The 14,634-nt window shown below is 36.8% G+C and overlaps 2 protein-coding genes and 1 long non-coding RNA gene across 3 annotated transcripts; 1 reads left to right on the forward strand and 2 right to left on the reverse strand.

The window, feature by feature from the left end:
• On the forward strand, nucleotides 17–625 carry LOC104777159. The gene is made up of 2 exons (XR_766225.2): nucleotides 17–174; nucleotides 268–625. It is a non-coding gene; the product is annotated as an uncharacterized LOC104777159 (long non-coding RNA).
• On the reverse strand, nucleotides 639–5,298 carry LOC104777157 (bifunctional aspartokinase/homoserine dehydrogenase 1, chloroplastic). The gene is made up of 18 exons (XM_010501368.2): nucleotides 5,157–5,298; nucleotides 4,849–5,047; nucleotides 4,380–4,754; nucleotides 4,156–4,244; nucleotides 3,751–4,054; nucleotides 3,580–3,632; nucleotides 3,281–3,489; nucleotides 3,115–3,202; nucleotides 2,913–3,026; nucleotides 2,741–2,839; nucleotides 2,439–2,633; nucleotides 2,277–2,359; nucleotides 1,972–2,197; nucleotides 1,702–1,847; nucleotides 1,457–1,592; nucleotides 1,284–1,367; nucleotides 1,103–1,195; nucleotides 639–1,014 (listed from the first exon to the last, which is right to left on the reverse strand). Exons 2-18 carry the CDS (start codon nucleotides 5,042–5,044, stop codon nucleotides 769–771), a joined length of 2,736 nt encoding a protein of 911 aa, XP_010499670.1. The 5' UTR covers nucleotides 5,045–5,047; nucleotides 5,157–5,298; the 3' UTR covers nucleotides 639–768.
• LOC104777161 (transcription initiation factor TFIID subunit 8-like) lies at nucleotides 6,031–7,518 on the reverse strand. The gene has a single exon (XM_010501370.2). It carries the CDS (start codon nucleotides 7,192–7,194, stop codon nucleotides 6,358–6,360), a length of 837 nt encoding a protein of 278 aa, XP_010499672.1. The 5' UTR covers nucleotides 7,195–7,518; the 3' UTR covers nucleotides 6,031–6,357.

A 14,634-nucleotide genomic window follows, 5' to 3' on the forward strand; every position in this document is an offset into this window, starting at 1 on the left:
TCTTTTTCTTATGTGCAAGAAAACATGAAACGGGTTTTATTATGTAGGTATTCAGGTCCGACAATTCACTTTGTCGATGAAGAGTACGACTCAGGGCGTATACTTGCTCAAAGTGCAGTCCGCGTGAATGCTAATGATACACCAGAGGAATTGGCCAAAAGGGTTCTTCGTGAGGTGCTTACTACTAAAGAATACTTTTGAATATTACATTTTACAAGTCAGATAATTTCATTGGTTTTTTTTTCCTTCTTTCTATTTTGGGCTTAGGAACACAAACTCTATGTTGAGGTAGTAGCTGCAATCTGCGAAGAACGTATAAAATGGAGAGAAGATGGTGTTCCTCTCATTCAAAGCAAAGAAAACCCTGACGAGTATTATTAGATCATTGACAAATGAAGTTCAACCACATTGGATCTCAGATTAGTTCCATTTTCAAATCAATGTATTTCAACCTTAGGTCATATAGTCTTCAGGCTGTAGAAGAAGTTTTTGCGCAGAGTATAGATTGTGAAATGTTTCTGAAAGCTCAAGTTTTGTTTCAGTTTGGTCAGAATTATATGGAAGGAGATGAAATTAAAGCCAAGAGACTTTTTGTATTGTGTAATACCAAAAGCTTTATCCAATTTTTTTCCCTAGAGTGTTTTATTACCATAAAGTTTTATTTCATCTATAAGAAGAATCAAAATCTCTGAAATCCATATTACAGATTCTAAAATGTAGAAACAGGGTTTTTATCAACTAGATTTGTTCCTAGAAGAAATGATTGGGTTAAGATGGAGCCCCGAGATAGAATGCAAGGCGAAGAATGTCACTGAATATTCCACCGGCTGTGACTTGAGCACCAGCACCAGGTCCACGAACAATCAGAGGCTGTTCTTTGTACCGTTTGGTTGTGAAAGCGATGATGTTGTCAGCGCCTGAGAGCTGAGCAAACGGATGATCTTTCTTGTACCGTTTCAACTCTACTGTTCCCTTTTTCTCTACCGCGTCTACAACTCCTACATATCTCAAGACCTATAAACACACACAACACAGCAACATAATCTGAAATGAGTTATTTTCGAGGCTGTGCGTTCGGTTTTTAACATGAGGCACTACTTACTTCTCCTGCTGCTTCAGCCTCTTGTCTTTGTTTGGACAATTCTTCATCAAACTGAGGTAGCTTCTCCATGAACTCTTCTGCTGATGCACAAGCCTGTAATGAACATTGGAATAGAATACTGAAGTGTCAAAAGGATTATCTTTGTTGACGATGAGAATTAATATTGTATACAGAGACTTACTTGTAGAGGCTTTGGCACAAGATTCTGGACTGGGAGGCCGTCAAGATCCAATCTTAAGCCTGATTCTCTGGCAAGAATTGTCACCTGCATAAGAAGCAGATACAAGAAGGTTCAGAATCATTAAATGATCAAACACAAGCTGGACCCAATTTGGTGACAGAAAAAAACCGTACTTTTCTGGCAACATCTGTTCCAGATAGATCATCTCGTGGATCTGGCTCTGTGAAACCTGCCTGCTTTGCTTCCGCTACAACATCACTGAAGCTTCTGGTGCCGACAAAATTGTTGAAAAGGTAGCTTAAAGTACCACTGCAGCAAGGCATCAAAGGATAATATTAGAGTGTGTGAAGATGCAAAGCCGGCTCATTCTTTTGTTATCTGAACAAATTGTTGTGGTACCAAGCTGAACAGGAGATACCTGAAAATGCCCTCAATCCGCAGTATTTTATCACCTGTTTCGAGAAGACCACGTAAAGTGCTGATAATTGGAAGACCAGCTCCAACGGTTGCTTCATAGAAGTAATGTGTGTACGATTTTCTTTGAAGATCTCTAATCTTTAGATACTGCATTTACAAAAGGAAAGTGTTACCAACTAGTCTATATATGCTCATGGAATCACGGAACCTCAACAAGAACAAAGTTGTAGCTTTCTATTCAACAGTCACTAAGACATATCGAACTCTTAACCTGATCAAGTGGTCCTGAGTTAGCCTTTTTGTTCGGAGTGACCACATGAATTCCTCGGAGCAACCAGTCGTAGTAACAGCTAGCGATACCAGCATCGGCCGTACAATCAACCATAACAGAATTTGGAATGAAATGATTTCCCTTCACATATTGGGTGAACTTCTCCATGTTAGCTGTTTCTCCCTCTTCTTTCATAAGTTCTCTCCATCTTGATAAGTCAATTCCCCTAAAAGATGATGATTGTGTAAGGATTACAGCAGTAATGCGGTTCACCTACAAGTATTGAATCAAGTTCGTTGACTTACGATTCACTCATCAACATTTTACTTGAGCCAGTGATCCCTATAACACGCAAGTCAATTTTGAACTCTTCTTTGAGCACTGCAGCCTGTGAAAATAATTTTAAAGATGATTCAGCTTGAACCTGTATATAACTATAATCTCACATATACACATCAGATACTAACCTGATCTCTAATCTGATCAAGTAAGGTTCCACCAATTAATCCAGGTCCTATGATCCCCACAGCCAAAGTGGTTCTGGATAGGTAAAATCTTGAGTGCACAGCTCTTAATGCCCTAATGCAATCTTCACGCTTGACAACTACTGTAATATTGAATTCGGAGCAACCTTGAGCTATAGCACGGATGTTGATATTGGCCTGCAGTTATTTAGGAATGGCAAGCAGAGCTTCTTAGCACAAAAAGGATATGAAATGAACGATAGAACCGTCATTCGATTTTCTTTGCAAACACTACACTTGCTTACCTTTGCTAATGCGTTGAAAAAAGTGGCAGAAACACCAGGAGTGCTCGCCATTTTCTGGCCAACTGCTGCTAATATGCTACAATTAGGGATGATTTCAATCTGAAAAAAGAAAAAATTAAAACCATAGGTTGAGAAAAATAGCCGATGCCTAAACAAGAATCCAATTGATCACCTGGGAAAGGCGACCACCGGTCAAAGCTTGACGAAATCGGGAATTCAATGCTTCAGAAACAGCTTTCACTTCCTTCTCAGGTACAGCAAAGCATACAGAATGCTCGCTACTAGCCTGGATTTATGTATGTTAATTAAGAACCCACAATTGACAAGGGAGAGCATAACAGATGAAAGAAATCAGAAAGTTGAACTAGAATGACCTGTGAGATCATAATCACATTAGCTCCAACTTCCTTGACAGCAGCAAAAATGGCACTGGCAGTACCAGGAACACCAGCCATTCCAGTTCTATAAAAAGAATGCAAAGTTCGTATAAGAAATAAAGTAATCATCGAGTTTGTAACACAATATCCACCATCAGCTCACCCTTCTACATTTACAAGAGCCAAATTGTCAATCGTTGCAAAGCCTTTGACAGGAGCGTCTAATTTATACCCATCCTCATCTTCAGTTTGCCGACATATCATTGTTCCAGGGGCAGAGAGGTTGAAAATGTTCCTTATTACAATTGGGATGTCATATTTCATCACTGGAATAATGGTCCGGGGATGTAAAACGTTTGCCCCAAAGTAAGACTGCGCAGGAATATCAACATGAATGTTATGTGTAAACAACGATTCTGGAAAGCTACGCTTTTAAACAAGGGAAACAGGTTGGAAAGTTACCATTTCCCAAGCTTCTTGATAAGAAAGAGTCTTCAGTACAACAGCTTCACTAACTGCATCGAAACATATTCATTAGCATAACAGTAGACAAACATAATGAGGAACACACGCCTGTCATGGCTCTATAACTACTCCTAACTATATGGCAGTTAAATGTATGCTTGCACATACCTTTCCGTGGATCTGCACTGTACACGCCATCAACATCTGTCCAGATTGTGAGTTGGTGAGATCTAAACAGAGCACCCATTATAGCTGCAGAGAAGTCACTCCCATCTCTCTTGAGAGTCGTTGGAATGTTCTGTGGTGTACTGGCTATGAAGCCAGTTGCTATAATAATCTTTGCTGAGTTCAGGGAAAACCACTTTTCCAGTCTCTTTTCTGATTCCACAAAGTCAGGATCGACTTGATTAGAGCTCGTCGGAATAACAACAAGCACATCCCTTGCATCCATCCAGGTGCAGTCCAATCCACTCTAAAAGGGAAATGCACACAAGCATGTAAGAATGGTAAACAGAAAAACTTATTCTTCTTAATTAGAATTTCCTCCCAGCACAACATCTAGGACTTTTATACCTTTCTCACAACAGCAGCTAACATCTGAGCAGACCACAACTCTCCATGACCCACAACGAAGTCTGAGAAAGATTCTGTCGCATGACCAGCTGCAGAGATAAAAGAGTTCATAACAGGAGGAATAAGATTTCAGAACAACATATACCAAATCCAATTCAACCACTTAATAACTCCTCCTAACAATATGAAATTAGCATTGAGAAAGAGGAAAACGAAACCAGTACCTATGTAAATAGCACGAAGCATTGCTTTGAGATTGTTTATATCATCATTTAACCGAGCCAAGAAACTCGCAAGTTCATCTCCATCAAGCAAGTCAACAGCAGTTGCTCGGTGCTTTTCAAGAACAGCAGCCAAAGCAGACAGGTATGAATCATCCCGAGACTGAGCTCTATGAATGAGATCATACATCATATCAGTGACTTTAGCCATCGCTGACACAACCACCAACTTCCTCTCAGAGGCATCCTTAACTACAACATCAGCAACATCTTTAATCCTCTCTGAGTTTCCCACACAAGTTCCTCCAAACTTGTGTACAGCCCACGAATCTCCTTTGGGAAGGTGACCATTCTCAACAGAATTATCCAACGCTAAATCTATTCAAATAAAATAAAAATACAAATCACCATCAACACAACAATCACAAATCTTCTCAGATTAACAAGCAAAATCAACGTCGGAGTTTCAAACCTGTGACGGAACCTAAGACACGAGGACTCTGCAATTCGCTTATTACGCAGTGACCTATACAACTCCGGCGCCTCAATTTCTCGAAAGAAACACGATTCGACACGAGTCGTCTCCCATAAATGAACGGAACGCGAACGGAGAAATCTCCGGCCACCACCGGAGAAGAAACAACCTTAGCCAGAGAAACCACCGGCATATCCTGTAGAAATTTCCAAAAATTCCGATTTCTAAAGTCAAAAACAAGTGGAATACTCACTCCATACAACGACAAATATATCAAAAATAAAAATGAAGAAGCAGAATCATACCGTAAGCTCAGTCAAACACTACCGGAGGTTTAAACAAAACGAGAATATCCACCGAAGACCGCCGAGATCGAAGAACCAACAAACTCGAAAACAGTGGCAATTTCAGTAAATTTTGAGAAGGAAGGCGACTCGTTATTGTTGTACATAGTGGGGCTGTGGGGGTAATGAAACAGTGTACCTCAAAACTCGATGGGCAACACGTGTACGTGTTGTGTTACTTCTTTAAAACATGGACGGTGGAGATTAATTTGGGTCTTTGTGAAAATGAATGTTAGAAAAAGACTGCATAAATGTGTCTATACAAACCACACTAGAGTCGTCAAGTAGCTTAAACAAAAGCTTTTATACATTAAATTTGGTGAAAAGAAAAAACACATGACATTTCTGCTTTTCATATACGTTTTTTTTTTAACCCACCAACCTGTGTAGTTTGCATTATTATTATTATATAACAAATAAAGAAAAATGAAACAAACAATTTTACATAGTTTTTTTTTCCTCAACTCTGTTTTTAAGCATCTCCAACCCTACTTTACTTTAGAGTTAAATCTCTATTATAGAGCAACATTTACTCCAACCCTACTCTATATTTTACTTTAAAATAGAGAAAAATGTAGGATTGCTCTATATATAGAGCAATTATATTCTCACATCTATTTTAGAAACAATTATACATTATAGATGGTTTTAGAAACAACTAATCTAGTCAATATTCTCAACTAGTTTACAAAAGAACCACACTTCACATCATATTCATGAACAAAACACTTATTTGCCGTTGTTCACTTTGTGTGATGGTTCTAATGACTAAACAAGTTAACATTGGGTAAAGATCAACTTTAAAAGTTCATTTAAAACCGGGATGGTTCAATAGTTTCCCTTTATTATAGTCTTTTCATTTTGGCAAAACGAAAAAAAACTATTGAAATAAAATGTATAATTCCACTATTTTTAATTTTTTATACGTCTGAATATTCAAAAAAAATAATAATCTCATAGTAAGAAATAAAGTAACCAAAATATCAATAGTCTATAAAATTATAACCACTGGGTGAATTGAAACTTTCAGAGATGCAGCTCGTGCGGTATAATACCAATTAGCAAAAATGCACGGGTCCTCAAGCGTCTCCGGTTCGAATCCATCTTAAACCTCACGGTTTTTCTTTTTCTTTTTTCAAACCAGTCACACTAGTCTATATACTTAAATCGGCCACTCGCCGGCACTGTGAAAATATTCTTCTATAATTTTCTTCTTCACCTCAATATCACGGCCAGATTCACCGTCATTATTATCCCGGCGCCACCTGGTATCACCACCACTACAATCTCGTTCCATTTTGAATCTCACTCTCGCTCTCCTCTGAGGTAATCTTCCGCTTTTTCTACCTCTACAACTCTCAGATTTCAAACTCCCCGGCAAATTTTCACGGTCAATAACGGAATCAGAGTTTTCCCACAAGTGATCAGATCCATCCTTTGTACACCGATCGGAGTAGAGACTAGCTTCAGGAAAAGGCGGAAGCCAAGCCGGAACATACTCCACCGATCGAGTCACCGCCACCGCCGCGTGATCCAAATCTCTTCCTGATGATGATCCGATGTCTCTTTCTGGCTTCGGTAACGGTTTAGCGAAAGGGATCTCAGGAGCATACTTGACGAAATCGGAGAGGTTACGGACAACCGCGGATTTGATCAAGCAGTGTGATTCAACATCGTGAACGGTAGAGCCGCCGGGGAAACAATCGGAGGTAGATAAAGCGATGTCTTGGAGACCGTTGACGATGTCGAAGAGGTTCGATTCCGTACGATTAGCGGCGTTTGAGAACGACGACGCCAGTCCGGCGAGGGATTGTAAGAATTTGGTTGTGGTTAAGGTTAGAGTGTTGAGAGCTGATGAATCGGTGGCTTTGTATCCAATAGATTGGCAGATTTGACCGACGGCGATTCTGGTGAGAGTGAAGGTGAAATCCGCCGTGGTTGTCGGTGATTGGTCGGAGGGTTCTTCGAATTTGAGTTTGGAGTTACGGCGTCGCTTCATTGGTGGTGGAGATTTTTGAGAGGATCGAGAAACAAGGAGGCGTGTTGGAGTTTGTAAAGGTTGGATTTATTAAAAAGAACCCTAAATCGTGTGGTTCGAACCGGCGTCGCATTGTGTATTAGTTATTATAATCAGCACGTACAAACCACGACGCCAAGATCTTGTTACAACACAAATATCAATCAATAGGTTAACATTTATTTATAAAAACTGTAAACCGATCTGCCGGTTGAACCCATTGAACCGTGACTGAGACCCTTGTTCGGCGGTCATATAACCTATCGAACTTTAAAGATTATATCATCCGATATAGGATTTGGATCATTACAAATATAGATATTACAAAATGTAGCATTAAATAAATCAATAGACCAAACCTTATTCAGGACGACCTAAGAACTAAAGAATCGATGTGAATACTTTCTCCAAACAAGATTGAATAAAGTTTAATAGCTCCATCAAAAACACCTTCTACCACCATAAACCTCAAAGCAAATTATGATATATAAACGTTATTCGGGGTCATAAACGTGAGGTAATCTCAAATAAATCTAGGCTGCAAAATGGTGAATAACAAACTAAACCAGCTGAATAAATTGAATGTGACCATTAAGTTTAATAGCTGAATACAAAAAAATATAATATTTATAATATATCTATAATAGTATCTGAAATTATATATATATATATATATTATTTTTTTTGTAATCTGATAAAACCAGAAAATGTTAAACGAATAATAAATCTGATAGAAAAGAAAGATAAAAATCAACTAAAACGTTTCAAGCCTCATTTGATCTTGAAGCCAAGAAGGCTCTCCAAGTGAGAGATAAGACTGATAGCGACCATCTCTTGTAACACTCTTTGCGATCGCTAAAGCAACTGAGTTTGCAGCCATTGCAACCGTGTACGCTCTCCATGACGAAAATTTTGAAAGAAGCTCGTGAATGCTACTCAATACCAAAATAAATCAGGGCCATAATGAAGGATTGTTAAGAGCCTTAACTACCAATGCATTGTCCAAAGCGACTTCCACTTTATGGATCTGGAGAATGACTAGAGCTTCAAGGGACCACAATATGCACTGCAGAGCCGCTACAAATCGAGATTCAGAGGCTGGAAGTGCAGCTCGCGCATGGTAGAGGACTTGTCCATGATCATCTAGCACTATCCAAACTCCACCGGATACTCTAGATTTATTACACCAAGAGGATCCAATGTTACATTTAACAAAACCCGTGATGGATCTACACCATTTAATCTCGATGGATCTCTGGTTTTTAAATATAAGAAATATATTTTTCAAAAAACTAATATATTATTAATTCTTGTTTGGAAATAAATATTTATTACAAAATATAATATAAAATCTAATACGATAACTACATCGATCTGCATACCATATTTGCTCAACAATTTGATCTTGGACAATCTTCATATAATTTCCATCGTGTGTTTCTTCTTCCACTCCAATACCTTGATCATCAATCACATCATCATTAACATTTGCTGCCCATATGAAACATCATTATTTTATCAGCTTCTTCAAAGTCATCTTCAATATTATTCCGGCGAATAAAATTTTGAAGTCACATGGTAGCAAATATAGCACGTTTTGTGATTAAAAAAAAATACCATTCAAATTATTTGAATCAAATATAAGCAAAACAGAAAAGAAAACACCATTAATTTCAAACACACATTTGCTAAACTTACTAATAATTAAATGTTTTATGGATATAAAAAAGCTTGATCTTCTAAACGACAAAAAGAACAATTAACACAAACTAAAAGAATAGTGAAAAAAGTTATTGAAACGACAAAAGAATAGTGTTTCGTGTGAGTTTATTGTTGACAATAATACAAACAAGTTATTAAAACGAAACGACAAACTAACACTAGCTAGGTTAGAATAGTGTTTGATAGCTAATCAAGTTAATGAAACTAATAAACTTTAAAATAGACAGGGAAAAATACCTTTCACTCATGGCTACAATTGTTTATGAAAAAGAAAGGTGTTTAGCTCATAATTATTTTTTTCTGAAGATAAATCGTGATGAACAATGTATATATATAGGATCTGATTTTAGTTTCGATTTTAATCAATCAAATATGAATTATTCGAAAGAGTTTAAAATTTAGCTGATTTTGCGTACTTGAATATCTTTTATTATTAACTAATAATGCTATTTTAAATTATTTAGTTTATTATTTAACATTAATTAATGTCAAAAAATTTGCAAACAAAAGAATATAATTAGTTAGTCAACGATTCGTTTGTTGCATATTTCAAAAATAAATATATATATATATAATAATTAAAAACTATAAAAATAATTTTAAAAACAGTTTTTTTAAACTTCAATTTGGTTTTCCTAGATTATCGTAATAATAATCTAGATTTCCAAGATTTCTTTGTTATATAATATTTTTTTTAAAGCCAAACATATTAATTCAAACATGTAAATTGACTAAATATAATTATTATTATTATTTTAATTTGTCATCTCGTTCAATTTGTTCATGTCCTATATTAAGATTGAACAATTTTAATCCAAAAAGTGCTATTTCCAGCTCTAGAATAGGACCCAATAATTTTGGATTGAAAACATTTTTATCTTAAATGGTGATTTTTTTGCTGAACAAGATTGAAATGTATGTTCAGCTCATTCAACCAGGTTGTAATACAACCATTTGCAGCCCTAGTTTGCCGATTATTTCTATATATTTTTAGAAACACATTATGTGTAATTAATACTATATTTGACCAAAAGATCGAAATCATCGATATTAATATTTTTGAAGTACATTTTGTGTTATGTCCTTTAAGTTTTGCTTATTTATTTTTTTTACAACATTAACTGATGTGATCCTCCCAAGGAATCGACACTCTAAGGTAGGTAGACTAATAATCCTAGAACTCTGATGGCTCGCGAAGTTGGATGATAAGGCGTGAGATAAACTCGAAAATCCTTATGCCCTAAACTCTCTTAAAACAAACCAAACAAATTAAGGTGGTGGAACTTTAGATAAAAGTTTCTCGGAGACAGATGACAAGGCGTGAGACGAATCCCGAAAATCCTAGTGCCCAAGACTCTCTTATAACGACTCTTCAGCTAGTGAATGGCAACGTCAGGTGTTGTGGAATCACTTGATATACCGAAAACTCTTTGATGTAACCCACCAAGGAGAAAGAACAATTTCCAAAGAAACAAAGGAGTTTACGAGACATACTTGGGTTCACCCCTAGGGATGAACATCTTCATTCACCCCCTTCTAAAATAAGGAAATAAAATTTGTATACATTATTATAAAATTAAAAACTCAAACCATTCTTTTATAAACCCAAACCGATATATCATTTTATCCTAAATATAAAATTTAAACCCTAACAATCTTATTTATAAAACCAAACTGACATATAATTTTGTTGTAATTGTAAAATCTAAACCCTAATCATCTCATTTGTAAACCCAAACCGACATATAATTTTCTTCTAATTGTAAAATATAAACCCTAACCATCTCATTTGTAAACCCAAACCGACATATAATTTCGTTTTAATTGTAAAATCTAAACCCTAGCCATCTCATTTGTAAATTCAAACCGACATATAATTTCGTTTTAATTGTAAAATCTAAACCTTAACCACCTCATTTGTAAACCCAAACCGACATATAGTTTTGTTTTAGTTGTAAAATCTAACCCTCATTCTCATTTATAAACCCAAACCGATATATAACCTCGTTTAATTGTAAAATCTAAACCTTAACCACCTCATTTGTAAACCCAAACCGACATATAGTTTTGTTTTAGTTGTAAAATCTAACCCTCATTCTCATTTATAAACCCAAACCGATATATAACCTCGTTTAATTGTAAAATCTAAACAAAACCAATATTTAATATTCCTTAAATAAAAGTATGCAAAACTTGTTTCCTTAATTTGTTTTGCTTTTTAATTTAATTTTGGTTTTTTTTAACAATAAAATATTAGATAGAATATTCTAATTGGTTGAGAGAGGAGGGGGTGAGTACAAAGGTTCACCCCTAGTATTTATCGAAGTTTACCACTCTCAAATAAAAGATAAAAGATTTGTGAGAAGAGATTACATGTGTTTATAAAGAGATAGAAATCTTGGTCACAAAGCCAAGTATTTATTATTCTTGAAACTAAAAACATTAAAGATACTAAATTGAATGAAGACCCAAAGTGACTTTTGGTGCATGTATCTCTTATTTTCGTCACCCTTCTTAGACCACAAAATAAAGTGATTGTTTTGGGCTTGTATTAGGTTCAAGTGGACTGGACTTGATATATATCATCCCCAATACAATTTCTCATGTTCTCTTTGCTCTAAATATCTTCAAATATCAATTGAACTTTGGAAATTTAATAATTATACGGTTAAGTAATGTCATTTGGGAACTGATTACATTACTAACAAAGTTAAACAAATTGATCATTTTTATTCATATTAATTAATTATATGATGAATGAGAAACGTTGAGAATTATGATCTCAAAGTCTCAGCAAATAAAAGTTGTTGGGAGTTGTGCCTCTAAATCTCGGCAAAAGAGCAGCGTTGGGAGTTGTTCATCCTAGTATTAGCGACAAGGAAGCGTTAGGAGTTTTCCCTTCTAATCTCATAGAAGGGGATGCAATGGGAGTTATGCCTCTTAATCTTAGAGCAGGCGAGGCATTGGGAGTTGTCCCTCCAAATCTAATTGAAGGGGATGCATTGGGAGTTGTGCCTCTTAATCTTAGAGAAGGGGAGACATTGGGAGTTTTGCCTCCTAATCTTAGCGAAGGGGAAGTGTTGGGAGTTATACCTTCAAGTCTCAGTGAAGGAGAATGGGTGGGAGTTGTGCCTACAAGTCAAAGCGAAGGAGAAGTGTTGGGAGTTGTGCCTGCTATTCTCCACAAGGGGAAAGCATTCTGAGTTGTGCCACCTAATCTCAACGAAGGGGAGGCATTGGAAGTTGTGCCATCAAGGCTTAGCGAAGGGGAGACATTGGGAGTTGTGCCACCAAGTATCAACAATGGAGAGGTGTTTGGAGTTGTGCCTCTAAGTCTTAGAAAAGGGGAGGAATTGGGATTTTTGCCTCCAAGTCTAAGTGAAGGGGATGCGTTGGGAGTTGTGCCTCCAAATCTCATCGAAGGGGAAGCATTGGGATTTGTGCCTCCAAATCTCAGCGAAGGGGAAGCGTTGGGAGTTATGTCTGCTATTCTCAAAGAAGGGGACACGTTGGGAGTTGTGCCACCTAATCTCAACGTAGGGGAGGCATTAGGAGTTGTTCCACTAAGTTTCAACCAAGTCTCAACGATGGAGATGTGTTTGGAGTTATGCCTCCAAGTCTCAGCGAAGGGGAGATGTTGGGAGTTGTGCCTCCAAGTCTCAGAAAAGGGGAAGCATTTGGAGTTGTGGCTCCTAATCTCAGCGAAGGAGACGCATTGGGAGTTGTGCCTCCAAGTCTCAACAAAAAGGAAGCGTCAGGAGTTATGCCACCAATTCTCTGTGAAGGGGAAACAATGAGAGTTGTGCCTCTATGTATCATCGAAGGAGAAACATTGGGAGTTTTGCCTCTAAGTCTCAGCGAAGGGGAAGCGTTGGGAGTTATGATTGCTATTCTCAAAGAAGGGGATGCATTGGGTGTTGTGCCATCTAATCTCAATGTAGGGGAAGCATTAGGAGTTGTTCCACTAAGTCTCAACGAAGGAGAGACGTTGGGAGTTGTTCCACCAAGTCTCAGCAATGGAGATGTGTTTGAAGTTGTGCCTCCAAGTCTAAGCAAAGGGGAATCATTGGGAGTTGTGCCTCCAAGTCTCAGAAATGGGGAAGCATTGGGGGTGGTGCCTCCTAATCTCATTGAAGGAGACGCGTTGGGAGTTGTGCCTCCAAGTCTCAACAAAAAAGAAGCGTCAGGAGTTATGTCACCAATTCTCCGCGTAGGGGAAACACTGGAAGTTATGCCTCTATGTCTCAGAGAAGGGAAAACATTGGGTGTTGTGCCTTCAAATTTCAGTGAAGGGGATGCATTGGGAGTTATGCCTCCTAGTCTCAGTGGTGGGGAGGCGTTAGGAGTTATGGCTCCTAGTCTTAGCGAAGGAGAAGCATTAGGAGTTGTTCCACCAAGTTTTAGCAAAGGAGAAACGTTCAGAGTTGTGCCTCCAAGTCTCATCGATGGGGAGGCATTGGGAGTTGTGCCTCCAAATCTCAGAGTAGGAGAGACATTTGGAGTTGTTCCTCTAAGTCTTAGTGAAGGGGATGCGTTGGGAGTTGTACCTCTTAGTTTCAACGATGGGGAGGCGTTGGGAGTTGTGCCACCAAATCTCAGAGAAAGAGAGGCATTTGAAATTGTGCATCCAACTCTCAAGGAAGGGGAAGGAGTGGGAGATCTAGAACATTTGCCAATACATTTTTGGACTTCCTTACCTTGACTTTCTTTGCTTTGATTTTTAATTTATTTCAAACAAAAAAACAAAAATGTTAATATATTGTAATATATGGTTTCAAAAATTAATTTAATGAGAAACATTAATCACATATATGATCCGTAACGACCTAATATAGAAAAAACTTGGATGTCATTTAAAATTTCACAAATCCATGATTAAAGTCAAAATAGCCTATGATTTAGTCTATACATGTGGTTTTTGCTTAGCTTTAAACCAACAAAATTTATCACAAACTACTGAATATAAATAACAATTCCCCATAATTTAGATAATTGGTCAATTATGCAAAATCTTGAAACATTTCAGCGTTTTATGAATATCCAATCATATACTTACGAGAGAGGGACACCAAGAGGGAGAGAAGAAAACACGTCCTAAAGTAACAATTTCTCATAGCTAAACCGTGTTTTTATATGAATGATTGATGAATTAGGTTTAGTGAGAGAACGAGCTAGTCTTGTGTGCATTTATATATATTGGATGGAAAAGCAGCTTGTACTTTAAATTTCAGATTTTGTCTAGAAAACATTTTCTTGCTTTTAATTATGAAAATTTATTTTGTGATCAAAGATAGATAATATATCTGTCAGAAGTATAATTATTAGAATAAATATACAACCTTTTATAATTGTGCATAAGCTTTTGTATTATGCCTTTTGGGTTACTTTATCTATGAAACAATTTTATTTTAATTTAATTATACTTTAACAGTTAGATTTTGTCTAATTTTTTTTTATTATTTTTAACTATGACATGTGTTCAAAGATCCAAGCAATATATAAAGGAGGGTGTATTCAAACCATGATTTTGGAGAATTTGATGGGATTTAGGAAATTTAGAATTTTGATAGATTTTAGGGAAGTTCACATGATTTTCTGTAAAATTCTTTCAAATCCCACCTAAAACCATGAGATTTGGATTTTTGTATTTTTAACTAAACAAATCCTCCAGAATCCTAAAAATTATTAAAATCATAATCC

The sequence above is a fragment of the Camelina sativa genome, chromosome 3, assembly GCF_000633955.1.
Source record: "Camelina sativa cultivar DH55 chromosome 3, Cs, whole genome shotgun sequence".
Classification (NCBI taxonomy): Eukaryota; Viridiplantae; Streptophyta; class Magnoliopsida; order Brassicales; family Brassicaceae; genus Camelina; species Camelina sativa.